At 42.3% G+C, this 21,246-nt stretch overlaps 2 protein-coding genes across 3 annotated transcripts in view; one reads left to right on the top strand and one right to left on the bottom strand.

Moving 5' to 3' along the window:
• GPN1 (GPN-loop GTPase 1) overlaps positions 1–14,303 on the top strand; it is a 27,324-nt gene extending 13,021 nt beyond the window's left edge. The window contains exons 8-15 of one of the 2 annotated variants that reach the window (XR_010750459.1): positions 1,133–1,178; positions 1,818–1,964; positions 3,423–3,505; positions 4,837–4,876; positions 5,525–5,615; positions 7,971–8,078; positions 10,103–10,348; positions 14,172–14,303. Coding sequence is in view for 1 of the 2 variants with exons in the window: in XM_066378640.1 (XP_066234737.1) it covers positions 1,133–1,178; positions 1,818–1,964; positions 3,423–3,505; positions 4,837–4,876; positions 5,525–5,615; positions 7,971–8,078; positions 10,103–10,185 (598 nt within the window). In the remaining variant the exon portion in view is untranslated. Of the gene's footprint in view, positions 1–1,132; positions 1,179–1,817; positions 1,965–3,422; positions 3,506–4,836; positions 4,877–5,524; positions 5,616–7,970; positions 8,079–10,102; positions 11,445–14,171 lie in introns of those variants that run through there. The other variant, XM_066378640.1, reaches the window with a different exon arrangement.
• Positions 13,719–21,246, bottom strand: SUPT7L (SPT7 like, STAGA complex subunit gamma). The gene is made up of 4 exons (XM_066378639.1): positions 20,834–21,246; positions 17,206–17,530; positions 15,861–16,098; positions 13,719–14,406 (listed from the first exon to the last, which is right to left on the bottom strand). The coding sequence occupies exons 1-4, from the start codon at positions 21,244–21,246 to the stop codon at positions 14,144–14,146; spliced, it is 1,239 nt and encodes a 412-aa protein (XP_066234736.1). The 3' UTR covers positions 13,719–14,143.

Raw genomic sequence — 21,246 nt, 5'->3', positions numbered from 1 at the left:
TGTGAGTTGAGGCGGGGTCAGAAGAGAAAAGAGGCACACGTGCTGTTAGCATTCTCTGTCAACAGCTACTCATCTTCCTCCCTTGCTTGTTGCAGGAAGAAGTACTCTATGACTATGAATCTTCTGGTAGTTGCTCCCAGTTCAATGAAACCCAAGTCTAAATAGAATAGAACTCCTTTTTTGTGTTGTGATAGAGTGAAATTATAACGTGAGGAGAGATTATGAATATAAAGATTTATCCATAATTCTAAAAGGCACAGGTTTGCCCCAGGTGAGGTGCCATTAGGAGAAGAAGGACATGCCTCCCTAGGTTATGTTAGTGACTTAGCCCTGGGAGCAAGGCAAACCATTATTTAAATGGAGAAAATTTGAGTTTTGGGATACACAAAGCCGTCACCAATATTTATCCTTTCTGGTATGACTAGGGATGTCTCTTATTAGATGTAAGAAATCCTAATCCAAATAGAAATCTGGTGACTGACAGCATTTGCTTATTTTATTTATTTATTTATTTTTTGTGGTGACAAAGAGAGAGAGTCAGAGAGAGGGACAGATAAGGACAGACAGACAGGAAGGGAGAAATGAATAACATCAATTCTTCATTGTGGCTCCTTAGTTGTTTGTTTATTGATTTCTCATATGTGCCTTGGCCGGGGGGCTACAGCAGACCGAATGATCCCTTGCTCGAGCCAGCGAACTTGGGCTGAAGCTGGTGAGCTTTGCTCAAACTAGATGAGCCCGCGCTCAAGCTGGCGACCTCAGGGTCTCGAACCTGGGTCCTCCGCATCCCAGTCTAACGCTCTATCCACTGTGCCACCGCCTGGTCAGGCTTATTTTTATATGAATTGTTTAAAAGATATTTATTTGGTAAAAACAAGCAAGCAAACTAGAAAACAGGATCAGTAACAAAAGCATTATTACTCAAAGTGAGAGAGAGAGAGAGAGAGAGAGAGAGTGTGTGTGTTTGCTTGATGGTGCTGAGGAGAGGAGAATATGTGTCTTTAAGAATGGATACCTTATATTTAGAGTCTGAACTCATTTGCCTTCTCTTCACTGAGTTCCAGCAGTCTGATCCTGGGTAAGTAAGAGCTGAAGTGTTTTTACTAATAGTGTCTTGATGTTTGACTTTCAGCATCTTGTACAAAACCAAGCTTCCTTTCATTGTGGTAATGAATAAAGTAAGTGGATCCTTACTCTTGTTCTTCAATATTTCTTTTTCATCAGAACTTTGTGTTATTAGAAGATTTGGAATGGGTGGGAAGGATTATTTCAGATGCTGGAGAGCAGATTCAAGCTTAACCAAAACTGTCATGGGCACTTTTAGGAAGAAGATTCCACCAGATTGAGTATTTATCACTGGCTCTCATCCAAAGTTATTGTAGCCTATATAGAGTAGCCCCTCAACCCTAGGGTGTAGATTATTCCTCACAATCAAGACTTTGGGGGTGGGGGAGGGATGGGACTGCTAGTCTATTAGAAGTGGCAACTAAAATAAAATTTCCCTGTTGGTTGATAGCTAGGATATAACAAATTACTTGACTTCAGTGTCTGGAACATGCTGGCATCCACTGTGGAAGTAGGTAGAGAAGTGTCTGCTTCATCCAAGAGAACACACATCTTCACTTAATTATGTATACTATACCACTGTCTTGGTTCTTTGTGGATTGTTGCAGTGAAAGCGGAACTAGGGGAAGCAAAAAAAGAAAACAAATGAATAAGTGCTTTTTGCTGTCAGCACCTTAAAAAATTGGGGGAGGCCATTGCTTGATATCTAAAGTCATCTCTGGTTGCTCATAGTTGGTTTCTCTCTGGCACAGACTGACATCATTGATCACAGCTTTGCAGTGGAATGGATGCAAGATTTTGAGGCTTTCCAAGATGCCTTGAATCAAGAAACTACATATGTCAGTAACCTGACTCGCTCAATGAGCTTGGTGTTAGATGAGTTTTACAGCTCACTCAGGGTAAGCATTCTCTCTGTGCATACTGACAGTCTTTCCAGATAATCTCTTAACTGATAGGGCTGGCTTTGAACATCTTAGGAAGGAAGTTCATTACCTTGTGAAAAATAAATTAACTTATTAAAAATGGGAGTTTTAAAAGATAAATTAGCGACCCTGCCCTCAGAGACCTTATGGTGTAATTAGAAGAGAAGGCTACACACAGAATTGAAACATGTTATATTGTGGTAAGTACGTTAGAATGGAAGTAAGTGCTAATGGTGATGTGAGGGAAGATGACCTTTCTATTTTTAATAAAAGATTTTATTTATTGACTTTAGAGAAAGGAGAGAGAGCAAGAGAGAGAGAGAGAGAGAGAGAAAAGGGGAGTGGGCCGGAAGCATCAACACAGTAGTTGCTTCTCATATGTGCCTTGACCAGGCAAGCCTGGACTTTCGAACCAGGGGCCTCAGTGTTCCAGGTCAAGGCTTTATCCACTGTGCCACCACAGGCCAGGAGGCAGATCAGTTTGATAAAATTTGGGCAATATAGCCTTGAAGGTGTGCTTTGAAGGAAGGATAAGATTTGTGTAAGTAAAGTGGGTATGGGTAGCAGAGAGTATGTTAATTGCTTAAACAAAGGCAGTGATAAGCTAATTTTCATAAAGAACAGACAAAGTCCTGGTACTTACTTGTTCGGCCCTAATTATCTTTCTTGCTAACTTTAGTTTCCATAGACTTAGTTCCATGACTGTTTAGTAGGCGTGCTTCTTTGTTTCATTTTAGCTTTACTCTTTGCCAGAGACTTCTTGCACTATCTAAACCTCTTTTATGAATATTTTATGAGATTTGAACAAAATGATATATGCCATTAAAAAATACACATTTGTGCCTGACCAGGCAGTGGCGCAGTGGATAGAGCATCGATCTGGGATGCGGAGGACCCAGGTTCGAGATCCCAAGGTCGCCAGCTTGAGCGCGGGCTCATCTGGCTTAAGCAAAAAGCTCACCAGCTTAGACCCCAGGTCACTGGCTTGAGCAAGGGGTTACTCGGTCTGCTGAAGGCCCCCGGTCAAGGCACATATGAGAAAGCAATCAATGAACAACTAAGGTGTTGCAACAAAAAACTGATGATTGATGCTTCTCATCTCTCTCCATTCCTTTCTGTCTGTCCTTATCTATTCCTCTCTCTGACTCTGTCTCTGTCCCTGAAAGAAAAAAAAAGAAAAAAAAGAATGGCAATTATGTTTAAAAAAAAAATACACATTTGTGCCCTTGCCTGGCAGCTTAGAGCGTTGTCCTGATACGCCAAGGTTTTGGGTTCAGTACCTGGCAAGGCACATACAAAAATCAACCAATGTATGAATGGAATAACAAATCAATATTTCTTTCTCTCCCCCTTCCTCTCTCTAAAATCAGTAAATTAAAAAAGAAATTTAAGTACATGTTGTTTCCTTGGAGGCATTAATGTTGCTTTTGCCAGGTGGTAGGTGTGTCGGCTGTCCTGGGGACAGGCTTGGAGGAGCTCTTTGTGCAGGTCGCCAGTGCTGCGGAGGAATACGAAAGGTGAGAACAAGGGAACATTCTAGTGATGACTTGTTAGTAACCCACAGCTTTGGTATGGTAGCACTCTTGCCAGGCAAAGGTTTTTGGTTTTCTTAGTATACATGTTATATTTGGCATGCATATGGGTACGGGATCTAGTCACACTTAGGGGTAACAAGTCCCCGTTCCCTTTTTCTAAAAATAGGAGTGTAAAAATATTCACTGTGTTGAATGATGAAGAGCAGGAGTCAGCAGACGTTTTGTAAAAAGCCAGATAATAATTATTTTAAGCATTGTGGGCCATTTGGTCTCTGTTGCTCCCGCTCAGCTCTGTCATTGTAGCAGGAAAGCATTCATAGACAATTTGTAAGTGAGTAAGCTGGCTGTGTTCCACTAACACTTTTTTTGCAGAAATAGGCAGTGGGCTTGATTTGGCCTGTTTGCCACATTAGCTGATCCCCGATTAAGAACATAAACTTTGGAGTCAGACAGTTATGAGTTGGATTTCTGTTTCCTCCACCTTAGCTAGTTTCCATCATTTATAGATCAGGGGTAATAGTATTTATTGCTATGGTTGTTGGGAGGATAATTTGAGAAAACATCTGAAGCAGCCAGAGCAATTGCTGACTCGTAGTAAGCACATTTCATAATAGATGGTTCTTACAACTGTTGTCATGATTAATATTGAGATTCCATTTACCTAACGGAAAGTGGAGTTAGACCACGCAGATACTTTCCTTAGGTCTGTAGCCCGTTAATTGGATGCTTCCTAGCATGCTCCTTTGGCTTCATACTTAGCAAGATCCTAACAACCACATTGTGGTTTTCAGACTCATTATTTTTATTTTGATTCATCAGATGAGAGATAGAGCGCGTGCGCGCGCGCACACACACACACACACACACGTGTGTGTGTGTGTGTGTGTGTGTGTGTGTGTGTGTGAGAGTGAGTGAGTGAGTGATCGGAGCCTCAGGTTACACTCTGTTTTGTATCCTTTCGTTGTTGCCCTGATAAGGTAATTATGTATTGGGCTTCCTGAACCCAACAGGCCTAGCTTCTACTCATTTCAAATGTTTATCCAATTGAATGATAAGCTCCTCAGTCATAGTCTCTAGAGTTCATCTTTCCAGCTCAGCAGCCAGATATTTTTCTTTTTTCTGGTTTCAGGGTAAGGACAGGCACCTTGGCTTTTAATTCTGTAGTGATAGAATTTCAGTGAATAACACTCGATAAGCCTGATGATAAGTGAAGTAAGACCTTATTTATTGTCACAGTCCTAGGAAAACAGTAGTAATGTGGAGGCAGGCAGGACAGATTATTAAGCACAGGAACTTAAGTTTTTCTCTTCCAGGGAGTATCGCCCTGAATATGAACGTCTGAAGAAATCACTGGTAAGAGAGGAGGCGGTTTGTGTATTTTAAAAGAAGATTAAAAAAAAAATAACCTCAAACCATGTATGATTCTCCTGCCATTAATACTTTTGTTTTGGCCATCAGTATGTCTTCTAGATACTTGTTGATTTAAATTTGTAAATGTCTGTGTTATGTCTGGATGCACAAAGCCCCCTTAATTATTTTTCTTCTCTTTATCTGAAGTTTTAAAACTCATATTTTTCCTGTTATATGCGCTAAGCCCTTGTTGCGCACCACCCCCACCCCTTCTCCAAGGTCCATTGAAGGGCTAGTTGTAGAGTTTTGTTTAGGAACAGAGAGGTGGTTCACAGCCCTTGTTGCAGCTGACCAGGTGCCTGCCCCCACCAGTCGCACTGGGCTCCATATGACGGAGCCTCCTGCTCTGTCTCCTTGAGGGGTCTTTTGATGTGTTTTGTGTCCAGTTTCTGACACTTCTGGTTTAGTCTCCAGAGCCTTCCAGTCTGAACTGCTAATCTGGACCTGCACTGCTCAGTGTTCCTTTCCCCATGTGGGCCATCCCTTGTCTGACGCACTGTTTGAATAGAATAATTGGTCATCTTCAGTTAGAAGTCTGGCATCCAACTTGGGGCTCCTTTCTGAGTCTAATATTTTTCTCTATATGTACAGGCCAGTGCACAGAGCCAGCAGCAGAAGGAACAACTGGAACGCCTTCGGAAAGATATGGGCTCTGTAGCCTTGGACACAGGAACTGCTACAGGTATTGGAGGGACCCTAGGTGTTAGGAATTAAAAGGGGGATACATTATTTCTACTCAGTAGGAAAATATTTATATTTGAGAGGAAATGGAAAAGGAGGATATTTTCCTTATGTAGGGTTTGCATATTTCTTTTTAAATTTATTCTGAGGATTTTTTCTTCTTTGTTAATATTGAAAAGGGGCTTCTCTAAACCATTATGTCTTCTGACTGGTTATGTCTGTGTACATGGAACCTTTGAATTTTGTACTTAGGCTTTTTATCCTGCTGATTTACTTTTTACATTGTTTGAGGTAGTTTTGACATTGATTCTCTAGGTGTTTCTAGGTTGGTGCTCATAGTTAAACGTATACACCCATCCACAAGTTCAGTTCATGAGAGCTATTGCTCCATGCCTGGTAGAGGACAGCAAAGCCACTTGGGGGAGGAGATGCTGGACATGGTCTGGTTTGACTAGTTATGTGAACTGGCGTGTGCCTTCCTTGTCACACACCTCAGCAACAGAAGTTTCTGTGTGCTGTGGTCTTTGGAATCACTCATGAACACATAAAATGGCAACTGTTACATCTGCTGTTGCAAAGGGTCTGTGGTACTCAGATATCCTGTTGAAGGTTGGGGGAGTTTCAGTAATTATTTGAGGAAAATCACAAGTATAGTTGCATAATTCTTTTTTTTTTTTTTTTTTTGCATTTTCTTTTCTGAAGCTGGAAACAGGGAGAGACAGTCAGACAGACTCCCGCATGCGCCCGACCGGGATCCACCCGGCACGCCCACCATGGGGCGACGCTCTGCCCACCAGGGGGCGATGCTCTGCCCATCCTGGGCGTCGCCATATTGCGACCAGAGCCACTCTAGCGCCTGGGGCAGAGGCCACAGAGCCATCCCCAGCGCCCGGGCCATCTTTGCTCCAATGGAGCCTTGGCTGCGGGAGGGGAAGAGAGAGACAGAGAGGAAGGCACGGCGGAGGGGTGGAGAAGCAAATGGGCGCTTCTCCTATGTGCCCTGGCCGGGAATCGAACCCGGGTCCTCCGCACGCTAGGCCGACGCTCTACCGCTGAGCCAACCGGCCAGGGCTAGTTGCATAATTCTTAGCTGGGTGCAGAGTAGGGCATGGACTGTCAGCACACCATGCCATCCTCTTTTCTCAGTGCCCCTTTGGTGTTGCTGCTGTTTGGCACCCTGGTCCCTCGCTGACCTCTCTTAACCTCATCGGCCCCGGAAGAGAGTGGTCATGTCCTCCTGTGGCTTTAGCTTACTTGCCTAGGAATGACCTGATTCCTGACTATCGGACCTCAGCCCTATTCAGTTTCCCTGAGTGGGAAATTTGCCTCTATTATTGCATTCTGTTTTCCATTTTCCCCCTCCCTCTTACTTTTGAATAATACCCTGGCTCCTCTACTCTAGATCATTTCACTCTGTTCTCTCAGACCTTCTCTGAACTTCATTCCAAGAGGGGTTTTCTCAGTGCTCTGCACATACCCTGACTCACCAGCACTCTGGGTCTGTAAAATGTCTTTAGCTTTCATAAGAAAAACCATAGTCTATTCCAAGCTGTGGGCTATTAAAAACGGATGACGGCCCTGACTGGGTGCTTGGTGGGTTAGAGCATCATCCCGATATGCAGAGGTTGTCAGTTCAATCCCCAGTCAGGGCATATACAGGAACAATTTGATGTTTCTGTCTTTTTTTCTTTCCCTTCCTCTAAAATCAACAAATAAATTAAAAGAAATAAAAACAAATGATGTTGTTACTAAGACAAGCTACTTGATAATTATTTTCCCCAGAAAATAATTGATCTCTTGAGTTATTGGGATATTGAAAGCACTTTGTGAACTGAACTATTACAGAAATGTGAAGTAGTATAACAATACATTTAGAAGAAGTAGGATCCTGCATTTTATAATGACCACTTTCCTCCAGCAAAATTTAAAATCATAGTTATTTACTGATTCAAAATAACCTTATTTATTTATTTATTTTTCTTAAGTGAGAGGTAAGGAGGCAGAGAGACTCCTGCATGTGCCCTGACCAGGATCCACCAGCAAGCCCCTACGAGGCGATGCTTTGCCCATCTGGGGCTGTTGCTCTGTATCTTAGTGCCTGAGGCAAGGCCATGGAGCCATCCTCAGTGTCCAGGGCCAACGTAATCCAGCCGAGCCATGGCTGTAAGAGGGGAAGGGAGAGTCTGAGGGGTAGAGAAGCAGATGGTTGCTTCTCCTGTGTGCCCTGACCCAGAATTGAACCGGGAAATCCATATGCCAGGACAACGCTCTACCACTGAGCCAACTCGCCAGGGCCCAAAATCACCTTTTTGAGGAGGCATGTGTTTCTGACATGCTACTGGTGTGTTCTCTGTAGGCAGCTTATCTCCTGTGCGGGACCCTTCTGACTTGATCCTGACTCGGGGAACTTTGGATGAAGAGGATGAGGAAGCAGACAGTGACACTGATGATATTGACCACAGAGGTAAGAGGTGGCTGCGGTGGCTCATGAAAACAGACTAGCTGCTAATCCTCACATTGTTTGGTTGGGGGCTTCTGGTTGAGAGAAAACCTCAAGTGTGCAGCCAGTGATAGGGGTGAGAGGACATGGTAAAGGATACAGCACCAGGAAAACATTCCAGGTACTGAGAATTCCGCGCCTTCCTAGTGAATGGTTAATAATGAACTGATCACAGGCCTTTTATTAGTCTGTCATCTCATCTTTAGGACCTCAGTCTGAGGAATCTAGGATTTTGTTTATGGTAATTGTTTTATTTATTTATTTATTTATTTATTTATTTTTACAGAGACAGAGTGAGAGACAGGGACAGACAGACAGGAACAGAGAGATGAGAAGCATCAATCATTAGTTTTTCGTTGTGCGTTGCGACGCCTTAGTTGTTCATTGATTCCTTTCTCATATGTGCCTTGACCACAGGCCTTCAGCAGACCGAGTAACCCCTTGCTCAAGCCAGTGACCTTGGGTCCAAGCTGGTGAGCTTTTTTGCTCAAACCAGATGAGCCCGCGCTTAAGCTGGCAACCTCGGGGTTTCGAACCTGGGTTCTCGGCATCCCAGTTCAACGCTCTATCCACTGCGCCACTGCCTGGTCAGGCGGTAATTGTTTTTTTAAAAGTACATAAGGAGCCCTGGCAGGATAGCTCAGTTGGTTAAAGCGTCATCTCGAAATGCGAAGTTTGCAGGTTCCATTCCCAGCCAGGGTATATACAGGAGCAGATCAATGTTCCTGTTTCTATCTCTCCCCCTTTCTCTCTCTAAAAAAAACAAAAACAATAAAAGTACATAAGGAGGCCCAGCAGACTTAAACTAGTTTGTCAAAAGAGACTGTAACACTGAGGATAGAATGGCTCTGGAAACCCAAAAGGGTCCCTTGACATAGTTTTATGAACTATGGACAGGATCTATTGAGACAACCCTTTTAGCTATGACCAAGAACAAACCTCTCTTTACTCCAGTTTAGTAGATGCTAACATGTAAAGTGTCTCATTTAATCAGATTTATTGAATAATTTACAGAGTAAAGCTCACCTTTTAAAAGTTTACAGTTTGAAGGTACCTCGTTAGCGTTAGTGTACTAGGCAGTGCGTCAGTCTCATAAAAGTTTACAGTTTGATGAGTATGTATGTATATATTTTTTAATTATAAGAGAAAGTTCATTTAGAGAGTTACAGAGGTAGTAGAAATGAACCAGCTGGGCTGTGTAGGCTCAGGAAACAAGATACAGAAGCAAAAGAAGGGCCTTTGGAGCTTAGGAGAGGGAAAGACAAAGGTAATGTATCTCGGGGTGGGGGGCAGAGAGGGGATTGGGAAGGCATGGGTGTGCTCCCAAGAGCACCTTGATGAGTTTTAACACACATCGAGTCTTGTAACAACCATCACAATCAAGATACAGAGCACTTCCATTACCCCAAAGTTCACTCATGCCCGTTTTTTTTCAGTCCCTTCCTGCATACCTAGTTCCTGGCAATCACTGATCTAATTTCTGTTCCTATAATTTTGCCTTTTCCAGAAAGTCACATAATTGGAAGAACAGTATTTAACTTGCATTCAACTTTTTTCATTCAGTATGTTTTTGTGATCCACCGATATTGTTGCATGTATCAGTAGAGTGGGGTTTTTTTGTTGAGTAATATTCCAGTATGTAGATGTACCACAATTTATTTATGCATTTACCACCTGATTGATATTTGGGATATTTTCAGATTTTAGCTATTATAAATAAAGCTGCTATTAACATTCATTAATAGGTCTTTGTGTAGACATGTTTTCATTTCCCTTGGATAAAAATGTTTAGGAATGACATCTCATTTTAATTAATTTATGAGAAAGATTTCCTCCCTACTTACAAATAAAAGAAATTATTCATTTTGGCAACATGGTAAATAGAGTGTGCTCTGGAGATTCTTTCTCATGGATGGGTGACAGCAGGTCTACTCTAACTGTCTAATGAGGGAGTTTAGAAAGAATTGACCTTCTTTTTTTCCCTGCAGTTACAGAGGAAAGCCATGAAGAGCCAGCATTCCAGAATTTTATGCAAGAATCAATGGCACAGTACTGGAAGAGAAACAAATAGTTTCTAGAAGTCCACATGTTTGGAACTCTGTGAAAGAACTATCCTTACCTCTGATTGAGGTTACTATAAAGAACAATTTTGTTTAGAATAGCAGAGTTTCTATTAGTAGGGAAATCTCCGGACTCCGATGAAGCTGAGGATAGAAGAAATTTGGACCTGGCAGGTAGATGCCGATTTCTGTTGGATTTTTGCAAGGAAGGACATTGTGTTTGTTCTTGGATGCTGGTATTCCATGTGTAAAACTTCACGTTTTATCATTTGAACTTAAGTACTTTTGCTGCTGATTGATAGAGAACATACTGTTCATTTCAGATCTCTTATTAATTTTTTCCAAATTGAGAAGCTGGGGGGAAGGCAGACAGACAGACTCCTGCATGCACTGGACTGGGATCCACCTGGAATGCCCACTAGGGGGCGATGATCTGTTGAGGCTAGAGCCATTCTAGCATCTGAGGTGGAGGCCATGGAGCCGTCCTCAGCGCCTGGGCCAACTTTGCTCCAATGGAGCCTTGGCTGCGGGAGGGGAAGAGAAAGATAGAAAGGAGAGGGGGAAGGGTGGAGAAGCAGATGGGCACTTCTCCTCTGTATCCTGACCAGAAATTGAACCCGGGACTTCCACACGCTGGGCCAATGCTCTACCCCTGAGCCAACTGGCCAGGGCCTATTATTATTATTATAACTTCTATTTCCCTAGCATCTTGCCCTTGACCCATGAGTTTCTCTCCTTTTAGCAGAATGGAAAAGGAGAAACATGAGCTTGTACAGAGTGGCAGTGGAGTCTCCTTGGCAACCAATCAGTGTTACTATAAAATGTGCCTCATGGTTGGTAGGTCAGTATAGGACACCGGTTTGTTGAACAAAGTGGGTAAAACAGTCAGACCAGGCGGTGGTGCAGTGGATAGAGCGTTGGACTGGGACGCAGAGGACCCAGGTTTGAAACTCCGAGGTTGACAGCTTGAGTTCATGTTTGTCTGGTTTGAGCAAAGCTCACCAGCTTGAGCCCAGGGTCACTGGCTTGAGCAAGGAGTTACTCAGTCTGCTTTAGCCCCACGGTCAAGACACATATGAAAGGAGCAATCAATGAACAACTAAAGTGCCGCAACAAAGAATTGATGCTTCTCATCTCTCTCCCTTCCTGTCTGTCTGTCCCTATCTGTCCCTCTCTCTGACTCTGTTAAAAAAAAAAAAGTGGACAAAACATAATTAATGAATAAGAATCCTGCTTTTGATGGTGACTTAGATAAAAATTTTAATTTCAACTTTGTTTTAAGCCTGCCTGTCATAATTTAAAGTAAGATTAATCTCTGTTCAACAGATAGGTTTAAAGCCCCATGTCTAAACCTGTCTCAGTAAGGTGATGTTTACTAAAGTTTCCCCTGTACACATACCTAGTATATAGAGCCAGGCCCTGTTTCTATTATCCTTTGGACTTAATGCAAAGTATTCTTGGTAATTTATTCAAAAGCCATGATGTTGGGTCAGGTGTACATTCCGTATTATAACAGTCATGGTAAGGGTTTACATGGGCCTCTGTTCTTCAGTTACCTTAAAATGTAGTACATTTCTCATAAGGAATTTTACCTCTGCCTAATCTGTACTCCATTGGTTCTAAAGTGTGGCCTTTGGACCAAAAGCATAAGCTTCATCTGGGAAGTGGTTAGAAGTGGGACACTGAAGTCCTCAGTCACAAACAGCAATCTGAACCATTGCTCTTACTCAGACAGCCTGTGACAGTTCCAGGCCAGGTGAATCTCAGGTATCAATCCTCATATGACCTGCTTATCATAGAGTACCCTAACTTTGACCATCTGGTGCCTAGCCTCCAACTTAAACATTCTAAAAATAAAAGTACCCAGTGGAACCAGTGGTCTAAAAATTTGAATTTGTTCTTTAAGAGGTAACCATTTGCACAGCAAAACTCTGAACATACCTGGTTTTCCCCCTTGGTGCCTTTGAACACTTTCCTGAAGAAAAACTTGCATGGCCCATACTGTAAGCTCCATGAAGGCAGGCACCTTCAAAGATGAGTCTTACTCATCTTTGTATCCTTTGCAAGGAACCTAGCACTTAATAGGTATTCAATAAATGTTTGTTTCCTAACTGTTAGATGGCTACTTTATGGAAACTGATACCCACTTTAATAAAGGAAAAATGAAGCTAAGCTTGGAACAGGAGGGTTTAAGTAAGTGTGCCAAGGAGGTACAATTAGCAAATTTAGAAATGATCTCACAGCAGTTTAGATTATAACCTCACTGCTGCTATAGCATTCATCTTTATTTTCATGCCTGGGACATTCAAGGCACTAATGAATTTGGTCTTTATTAAGGGAGTGCCTAAATTTCACAAGATTTTTATCCTGTATCCAAAAAACAAACTTTAGCAGCCGGCACCTATTACCACGGCATAAAGCATGCGTTTGCTAATTACTCCTGATTATTCCAGTGCTGTTATTTACATAATACTGATTGAGACTATCAGATGTCAAGAAGGACAGTACTGTGATGGATGAGTAACAGTCAAGTTGTTCAGGATATGGTGTAGAGTAGGAAGGGACCTGCTTTTATCTTTTTAGGTTGCCCATCCAGTAGAAGCACAATGTGCAGGTACAGAATTCTGGCAAGTGAATGGACTGCTGTCTTCTGATGGCCAAGCAGATGAAATAAGCACAAGCCTGTCCTTGGACAGGTCCTGTTTATAGAATTCACAAAGGAGAAAATGAATGAAACAGTTGAAAAAAGGTATATAGTGAAAATATTTTAAAAAGCTGAGTGGGCCTGACCAGGCAGTAGCGCAGTGGATAAAGCGTCGGACTGGGATGCGGAGGACCCAGGTTCGAGACCCCTAGGTCGCCAGCTTGAGCGTGGGCTCATCTGGTTTGAGCAAAACTCACCAGCTTGGACCCAAGGTCACGGGTTCGAGCAAGGGGTTACTTGGTCTGCTGAAGGCCCACGGTCAAGGCACATATGAGAAAGCAATCAATGAACAACTAAGGTGTCGCAACAAAAAACCGATGACTGGTGCTCCTCATCTCTCCATTCCTGTCTGTCTGTCCCTACCTATCTCTCTGACTCTCTGTCTCTGTAAAAAAAAAAAAAAAAAGCTAAGTGGAAATAAAAGACAAAGGGTGAGCATAGATAATATAATATATAAAGAAGAGGCCTTGCCCATTAGCTCAGTCGATTAGAGTATCGTCCCGAAACACCAAAGTTGTGGGTTTAATCCCCAGTCAGGGCACATACAGGAAGCAACTAATGAATGCACAGCTAAATGGAACAATAAATGAATGCTCCCCTCTCTGTTCCTTTCCTGTCTGTCTCTAAAAAATAAAAAAACAAGAAAGTAGGTGGGTGGGAGAGGGCTGTCTGGATAAGCAAAAATGTGTTACCACAGGCCAGATTTTATGGGTAACAAGTTTTTAAAAAAGACTACTGATGGGTAAGTTGATAAGAGTTTAGCTATTTCCTGTTAGGTATTAGTACTGGATTCCCAATGAATGAACCAAAACTGAAGTAAGTTAAATGAAAAAACTGACATCTGATACCAGCATACATTTACTTTTGAGTGTTCAAGCACAGCTTTGTGGTTTAATAACATTTCAGTCTTCACAGAAGCTGTGTAAGCTAGGGCCAAGTGGTATGAGTCTTCCCAGTGGAGCAGGAGAAATGGCTCTAGAGGAGCTAAGCAAGTTGTCTAGTCACAGGTAAGAAAAGCAGTCCAAGATGGTACTGTGGTCTGATGACCACCCTAGTGTCATGACATATCTGTGAAAGGTGGCTCAGTTGTTATGGAAAATGACAAAAACTGGATGTTAAAATAAAATGCAGACTTGTTTGGTTAAGTCCAGTTCCACTCAAGTCAGGAAAATCCACTGTGTTTAAGAGTCAAAGCACTATGGAAACAATTTTGAATGTATCAGGTTTTCTGTTGGGTTTGTAGGTTCAGACAAAATCTCTTCCTTTTACATTTTCCTCATCCTCTTCTTGCAGCGCTGGTTGAAAACAGGGGAGGACCCCATGAGGCTGTCAGTGGAGTGGGAACCATAGCTGCTGTCTGAGTCGTCAGGGCTCTGGGGGATCCCAGCTTCACTCATGCCGGACATGGGCTCTTCAAAGACATCACTGCCCAGCACACCGTGCCCAGAGACGTTGCCTTCTTCACTCTCTTGAGGCTCCATTTTCACGTGGGCCAGATTCCAAAGAGGGGAAGCATTTACCTCTGTACCTAAAAATGGAAGAACATATATAGCTACTGGTAAGCAAAGGCTGGAATAAAGTAGAGTGAATATACTACCCAGGGCAGGCATTTTTATCCTCTCCTATGCTGTGAAATGGGTAGGGCTCATTTTTTCCCCCTATTTGGCAGGTGAGAAAATGAGGTTCAGACAGGTTGACTTGCCAGAAGTTGTTTAGATATTATTAATTAGTGCCACATGGAACTTCTGACTCCAGATCCAGGTTCTTCACAATACACTATTTTGTACCTATCACTATTGAGCTCAGCTTACATTCTGACTACTTGGCTGGAGAATATGGTTGTAATTCTCTGCTTCAAAAAGTTAGGTCAAGTCTGAACAGCTTCCTTTCCACTTTCTCTATCCTCCTTTACCCCACCTCACCCACCCCCATTTTTCTAAACCAGGGATTTAAAACTGTATGTATGTGGAAAGATTCCCTGTCTCATGGCCCAAAGGCAGGCATAACAACAGGCTCTTGTTCAGCTAAGTTTGTCCTCCCTTCCATTAATGGGGCCATCTTGTTTTCCTGCCTTTTGTTTGGGTCCCCGGCCCTGTCTCACATTATGAAAACTTAACAATCACTTCAAAATGCTGGCAGTTCCTAGACTGCTGAAAAGGGACATGGCCCCTAAGTCTGCAATGAGCCCTCCTGTCTCTGGGTTCTAGCAAGTCTGTTCTGTGGTTATCCTTGTATGTTGAAAGGTTCTGCCCAACAGTTTAAAAACTGGCCTAATTCTGTTTAGGCTACTCTGCAGGAGTTGCGATTTGCATCATTTGTGCATTGATGAAATGTCAGTTCATATCATTCATATCTGTAAAGAAACAAGGGTCTAGGCTAATTTGCAATCTAACTGACTTAAGGATCAAGTCCTGGTTCATAAAGTAATCCCTGAGTTGCTATCTGGAAGGAGGCCAGCTGCCTCTGTGTAGCCCTTTTTCAATTGCTTTTAGTTAATTTGTTGCATTACTCTAGCAAGGAAGCCCAACTATTCAAATATCCTTAAGCAATTAACACTCCTCCATTTATCTGGAAGTTGTCTTAATTCAGTACAAGCCCCAGGAAGGACCAATATAGATACTAAGGGAAGGAGGGGACATCTGCCTACCTACCTGGGTCAGCTGAATTAACTCATAATCAACAGGACAACACATCCTACATCCTAATTAGAAATTACTGTAATTATTAGAATTATTCCAATAACTTCTACATCCTCATTAGAAATTATTTTAACGAATGCTATAAAGCTGTCCTAGTCCTCAAAGTACAAAGAGAAGACTGGTGGTATCTCTAGAGCAGTAAAAAGCTGTATTTGGCTTTCGACTTTTCATTCTCCTCCCCACTCCCACTTTTGTTTTTCCGTCTTCACAGTATGATTACATAATGCAAAAACTACTGAGATCAATGGATCTCCTGGAATCAGAGTAGGTTGATTTCTCTTACTTGAAGCCTGTGGTGAGGCCTCAACCTCCAGGTTAGATGGGAAGCGCTCACTCTGAGCCCCAAGGACTCCCATGGGCAGTGACTGGTCTCCAGAAGCAAGATCAGCCTCCAGTTCTTCACTGACAGGGAAGGTGATGTCACTCACAGGCTCCTCCTTGATCTTTACAGGTTTAGTGTCCTCTGTGGCCTTCTCAGGATTGACAATCCTTTCATACTCTTCAGAGAGTTGCTTACTAATCTGTTGGCAAATAAGAGAGTTTTCCAAGCAAATGTTAGAAGCAAGGTGTATATCATGAGAAAGCCAACAGGATATGAACGTGAATACGAATAAAGCATCTACTGCCAATGGGAGGGATTTGCTGAAGGTGTTGAGTTTGCACATCTTTCAATGTGATAAACATTGAAAGAAAATTAGTTTGCAGAGAGAAAGGGAGGGAGTGTGTATATGTTTGTGATTAGTTAAAGTTACATAAAGGTGAAAACTAGACAAAGATAAGTCAGAACTGGAAAAAAAGATCACATTTTTGACCATAAAAACTTAACAGTTAACTTATGTGCCCTAGGTGGAATGGTGCAGGAAATCTGGATCACTTGTCAAAGACTTCTTTGATGAGATTTAAAAATTTCTTATGGCCCTGGCCGGTTGGCTCAGTGGTAGAGCGTCGGCCTGGCGTGCAGAAGTCCCAGGTTCGATTCCCGGCCAGGGCACACAGGAGAAGCGCCCATCTGCTTCTCCACCCCTCCCCTCTCCTTCCTCTCTGTCTCTCTCTTCCCCTCCCGCAGCCGAGGCTCCATTGGAGCAAAGATGGCCTGGGCGCTGGGGATGGCTCCTTGGCCTCTGCCCCAGGCGCTAGAGTGGCTCTGGTCGCGACAGAGCGACGCCCCGGAGGGGCACAGCATCGCCCCCTGGTGGGCAGAGCGTCGCCCCCTGGTGGGCGTGCCAGGTGGATCCCGGTTGGGCGCATGCGGGAGTCTGACTGTCTATCCCCGTTTCCAGCTTCAGAAAAATACAAAAAAAAAAAAAAAAATTCCTTATGATATTTTAGATTTGGGGGAACCAAAATAGTGAACAAATGACTTACATAAGGGCATGTGTTGAATAGATATTTCTGGTTTTAACCCAAATGGTGTCTCTCTCCGCCTTTCTACCCTTGGGCAGTATCACCTCCCTGTTTTGTGTCCAGGTCAGTGAAGAGGCCAGTAGATCTTAGCTAGGGCCATGAGGAAAGGAGAATATGTCCACTCTGTTCCACGAGTCTGCTCTGCATTCTACAGCAACTGTGGGGTCCTGCTGAGCACCCTGAGGCTATACATCATTTCGTTCTTCCTCATGGGGTCACCTCACCTGTAGCATGTAACTGTGATAGTCCTTGATGCGGTGCTGCCAGAACTTCTGAAGGGAGAGCACACTGCCAATGCCCACTTCATGGAACACCTGCTCCATAACGTCAGGGAAAGGAGTCTGCCCCAGCCGGGCCTCTCGATCCACAGCAAAGCGCAGCAACTTGGTGAACTTAAGGCAATACTCATGTGCCACATCAGTTAGGGTCTCCAGGACACTTTCATTTGCACACTCAAAGCCCGCGTGGGCCAGGATTGTGGCCACTGCCTGGTAGAGGAGCTGCCGGCAGGAGTGCCAGCTGAGTTCAGTCACAGGTTCCCCTTTCCCACTGAAAGCGGAGACATGGTAGTGGTGTTATTAGTGCTCTTGCAAGAGGGTGACCTGTTCTGTGTTCCTAGAAGTTTTAGAATTCCAGTCAGACCACTGGCCCAGCTTTCCAGGGAAATTCTATGCCGGGCACACAGCCCAGTTTCATCTTTGCTGCTGTCAGGGCACATCTAAGCAACCCCCAGTCCTACGTCTGAGCTCCTCCAATTACGTAAAGTCTGAATAGGCAATACATGCTTATAATAAACATTATAAAAGGGTATCTAGTGAAAAGCAAGTTTCCTTCTTATGCCAACAGCTCAATTTCGATCACTTTTAGGATCTGATTAATGTTAACACCACAGCTCAGATATTGCTCAATTCTGCTCTAGTTATTTCACTAGAACGTAGTTTCCTCACATGGTGGGCAACATACGGCCTTTCAGAAATTTACAGTCCCAGTTAGAAGATTCTATAACTGCAGCAGACCATTTGTAAAAATAGGAAAGCAACTCAACTTTATAAAAGCAATGTAAAACATACAGCTTAAAAGCATTTTTATCCTCTCCTATGCTGTGAAATGGGTAGAGCTCATTTCCCCCCTATTTGGCAGGTGAGGAAATGAGGTTCAGACAGGTTGACTTGCCAGAAGTTGTTTAGATATTATTAATTAGTGCCACATGGAACTTCTGACTCCAGATCCCAGGTTCTTCACAATATACTATTTTGTACCTAATCACTATTGCAGAAATCTTAATCTTTTCAAGAAAAAAAAAACTTCAAAAAGTATTTTGATCTAAAAATAACTTTTAACAAGACTCTAATAATTTACCTGTTTCCCAAAATTTCCTATCTATCTTCTGTCTCCCCTTGACAAAAGAAGTAAACAATTAAAAGATATAAAAATAAAATAGGATACGGAAAATTACTCTTCCCTCCTTCATACTTGGCATATGTCACCACTTGCTGTACAAACAGTGCTAGAGGAAACATCCACCCACTTTGCTACATATTATCTGCTCAGTAGCAACTACTACAGTTCACATAACAGTTGGAAAATAAGAAAACCAACTGCCAAATAACCTTTCATTTACTATTTCCAGCCTCATTTCCCAGGCTGCTCTCTCTGGGCCCAATGCTTTAGACCTCAGAAATGCCTAATAACAGAGAGGTAAACCAGTATTGCTCTACTTAAATAATATATGGACCTATATACTTTCAAAGGAAAATAATAATTATTTTAAATTGAGAAGAGGGGAGATAGTGAGACAGACTCCTGCATATGCTCCAACCAGGATCCACCCGGCAACCCCTATCTAGGGCCAATGCTAGAGTACCAGCTATTTTTAACGCCCGAGGCTAATGCACTCAGACCAATCCAGCTATCCTCAGCGCCTAGGGCCACACAAACCAACTGAGCCCCTGGATGTGGGAGGGGAAGAGAAGCAGATGGTTGCTTCTCCTCTGCAGCAATCAAACCCAGATGTCCATATGCCAGGCTGACTCTTTATCCACTGAAGCCACCAGCCAGGAACAGGAAAATAATTCTTTTGGTATCCCCATACCTGATGCAAATTATTTTTGTTAAAGTTTCTTAAATATGAATAAAACAAACTAGGTATGAACTTTTGATGTTTATAGCTCTTCCTAACAATTAAACTTAGAAATCTGACACAAAACTGTATATTCCTAAGGACCAGCATCAATTTAATATGATGGACAATATTATTTTGTTACAACTAAATTGCTCTCAAAATGGTACTGAGTGTTGTACAGCAAGTGTGTTTAAGTTGGACATACCTATAAGAATATGTGCCGTGCGCCACACATGTCCTTGCAGAGTTCTTCCTCCCCTATTCACTGCTCCAGTGACTTCACCATGACATCATCGAGCCTTCATCTGGCCCAACGGCAACTTTTACATATTAAGTCTATTTCTACTCTTTTTTCGTTAGTTTGGGACGATTAAAATAGTACTATTATCATCAGTAAACAGATGTAATAAGTAATATATTACTTATGTAGTACTTTTGCCTAAAACATTTAACCTGAATCTAATCGTGAGGAAATATCAGTCAATCCAGTAAGTGGGATAGTCTACAAGACAAATGGTCTGAACTCTTAAAAAAAAGATGAATATGGTTTTTAAAAAGGAGGAAGCCATTCTGGCTTAAAAAGCACTAAAAAGGCATAAAACGAAATGCAATGTGTGAATCTTGGTTAGGTCCTGGATTGGGGAAAATTTATCTACAAAAGATATTTTGGGGACAACTAGAGAAATCTGAATATGGACTTATTATATAATCAGTGTGTATTATTTTAGTGTAATAATGACATTGGGATTATGTAGGAAAATATCCTTATTAGGAATATATGAAGAATTCAGATGTGAAATATTGTGATGCCTGTAACTTTAAAATATTTGGCAAAAAAAGTGTGTTTGTGTATATATGTATGTATATACACATGTGAGAGAAAAGTAAATATAGCATAATGTTAACAATTGGTGAATCCAGGTTAAGGGTACTTTGGTGTTCGTTGTACTATTATTTAAACTTTTCTGAAGGTCTGACAAATTTCAAAATGAAAAGAAAAATGTAGTTATTTGGCACCAAATGCAAACTTACACACTGAAACTAGTTGTAGCACTAGGTTATAAGTCAGTCATTCAGAGCATATGGAGCAGGGCTTCTCAAACCTAAATATACACATGAATCTCCTGGGAATGTATTACAATGAAGATTCTAACTCAGTGGGTGTGGATGGCATCTGCGACTGCACTTCTAACAAGCTCCAAGGTGATGCTGATGCTGCTGGTCTTCAACCAGATTTGAGTAGCAAGGATCAACAATATTTTATATATTACTATTTCCTAAATATGCTATCAAAATGAAAATACACAATTAAAAATTCTTGTACAGAACTTGCAGATTCCTAATAATACCAGAATAAATCTGTGAATCTCAATTTGAGGACACTGAGCTAAATCCATAATATACATTTTAAACAAAAGAGAGAGACTATATTCTGAGTACTAGGAGGCCATGGCCTGTTTTACACCCCAGAGTAGTATCTTGTTCCTAGTAAAGTGCTTGGTACATAGTGGGCACTCAATAAATATTTGTTGCATCAGAAAATAAAAAAATGCAGACTGGATTTTGAAGATCAGGGTTCAAGTCTTAGATTTCCTATTAATTACCTGAGCAACTCTGGACAAGTCAATGACTCTTATTCTCGGTTTCCTCATGGGAATGTTATTACATGCTTAACAGGGTTGTTGGGAAGATTTATGAGAAAAATAAGATATAGCAAAACCTTGACTTACCGATAAAAGTTACTCTCTGGGTCACTGTGCCGAATCTGGAATGGAGCATTGGGATTCTTACAATCTAAAGGCAGGAGGTCATCAGGAAGAGGAGGTGACGCAGGACAAGAGGGAAGAGGCTCACTCTCTTCAGTCTTTATACCTTCTATCTGTTGCTGATTCTGGGCCTGAGCTGTAGCAATGAGGTTACGCAGACGTCGGTTGTGCTGGATCAGCTGAATAGTATGGATGGTGAGGCTGCAAGGCTCTGAGGGGATATCCAACATAGTGGGGGGCTTGGGCTTGTTGGCTGAAGGTTGGTGCAGGGGTGGGTCATGGACTTCCACCAGACGGAACTCCCGAGGTAGCAAATCAAAGGAACTTCTGTTGGTCTGGCTTGATGAGATTGGGATCTCTCCCCAGTATCTCAACAT

Source organism: Saccopteryx leptura, chromosome 3, assembly GCF_036850995.1.
Source record: "Saccopteryx leptura isolate mSacLep1 chromosome 3, mSacLep1_pri_phased_curated, whole genome shotgun sequence".
NCBI classification, from domain to species: domain Eukaryota; kingdom Metazoa; phylum Chordata; class Mammalia; order Chiroptera; family Emballonuridae; genus Saccopteryx; species Saccopteryx leptura.
The sequence above is the reverse complement of the archived record's forward strand: the minus strand, read 5'-3'. Positions and strand labels throughout refer to the sequence as shown.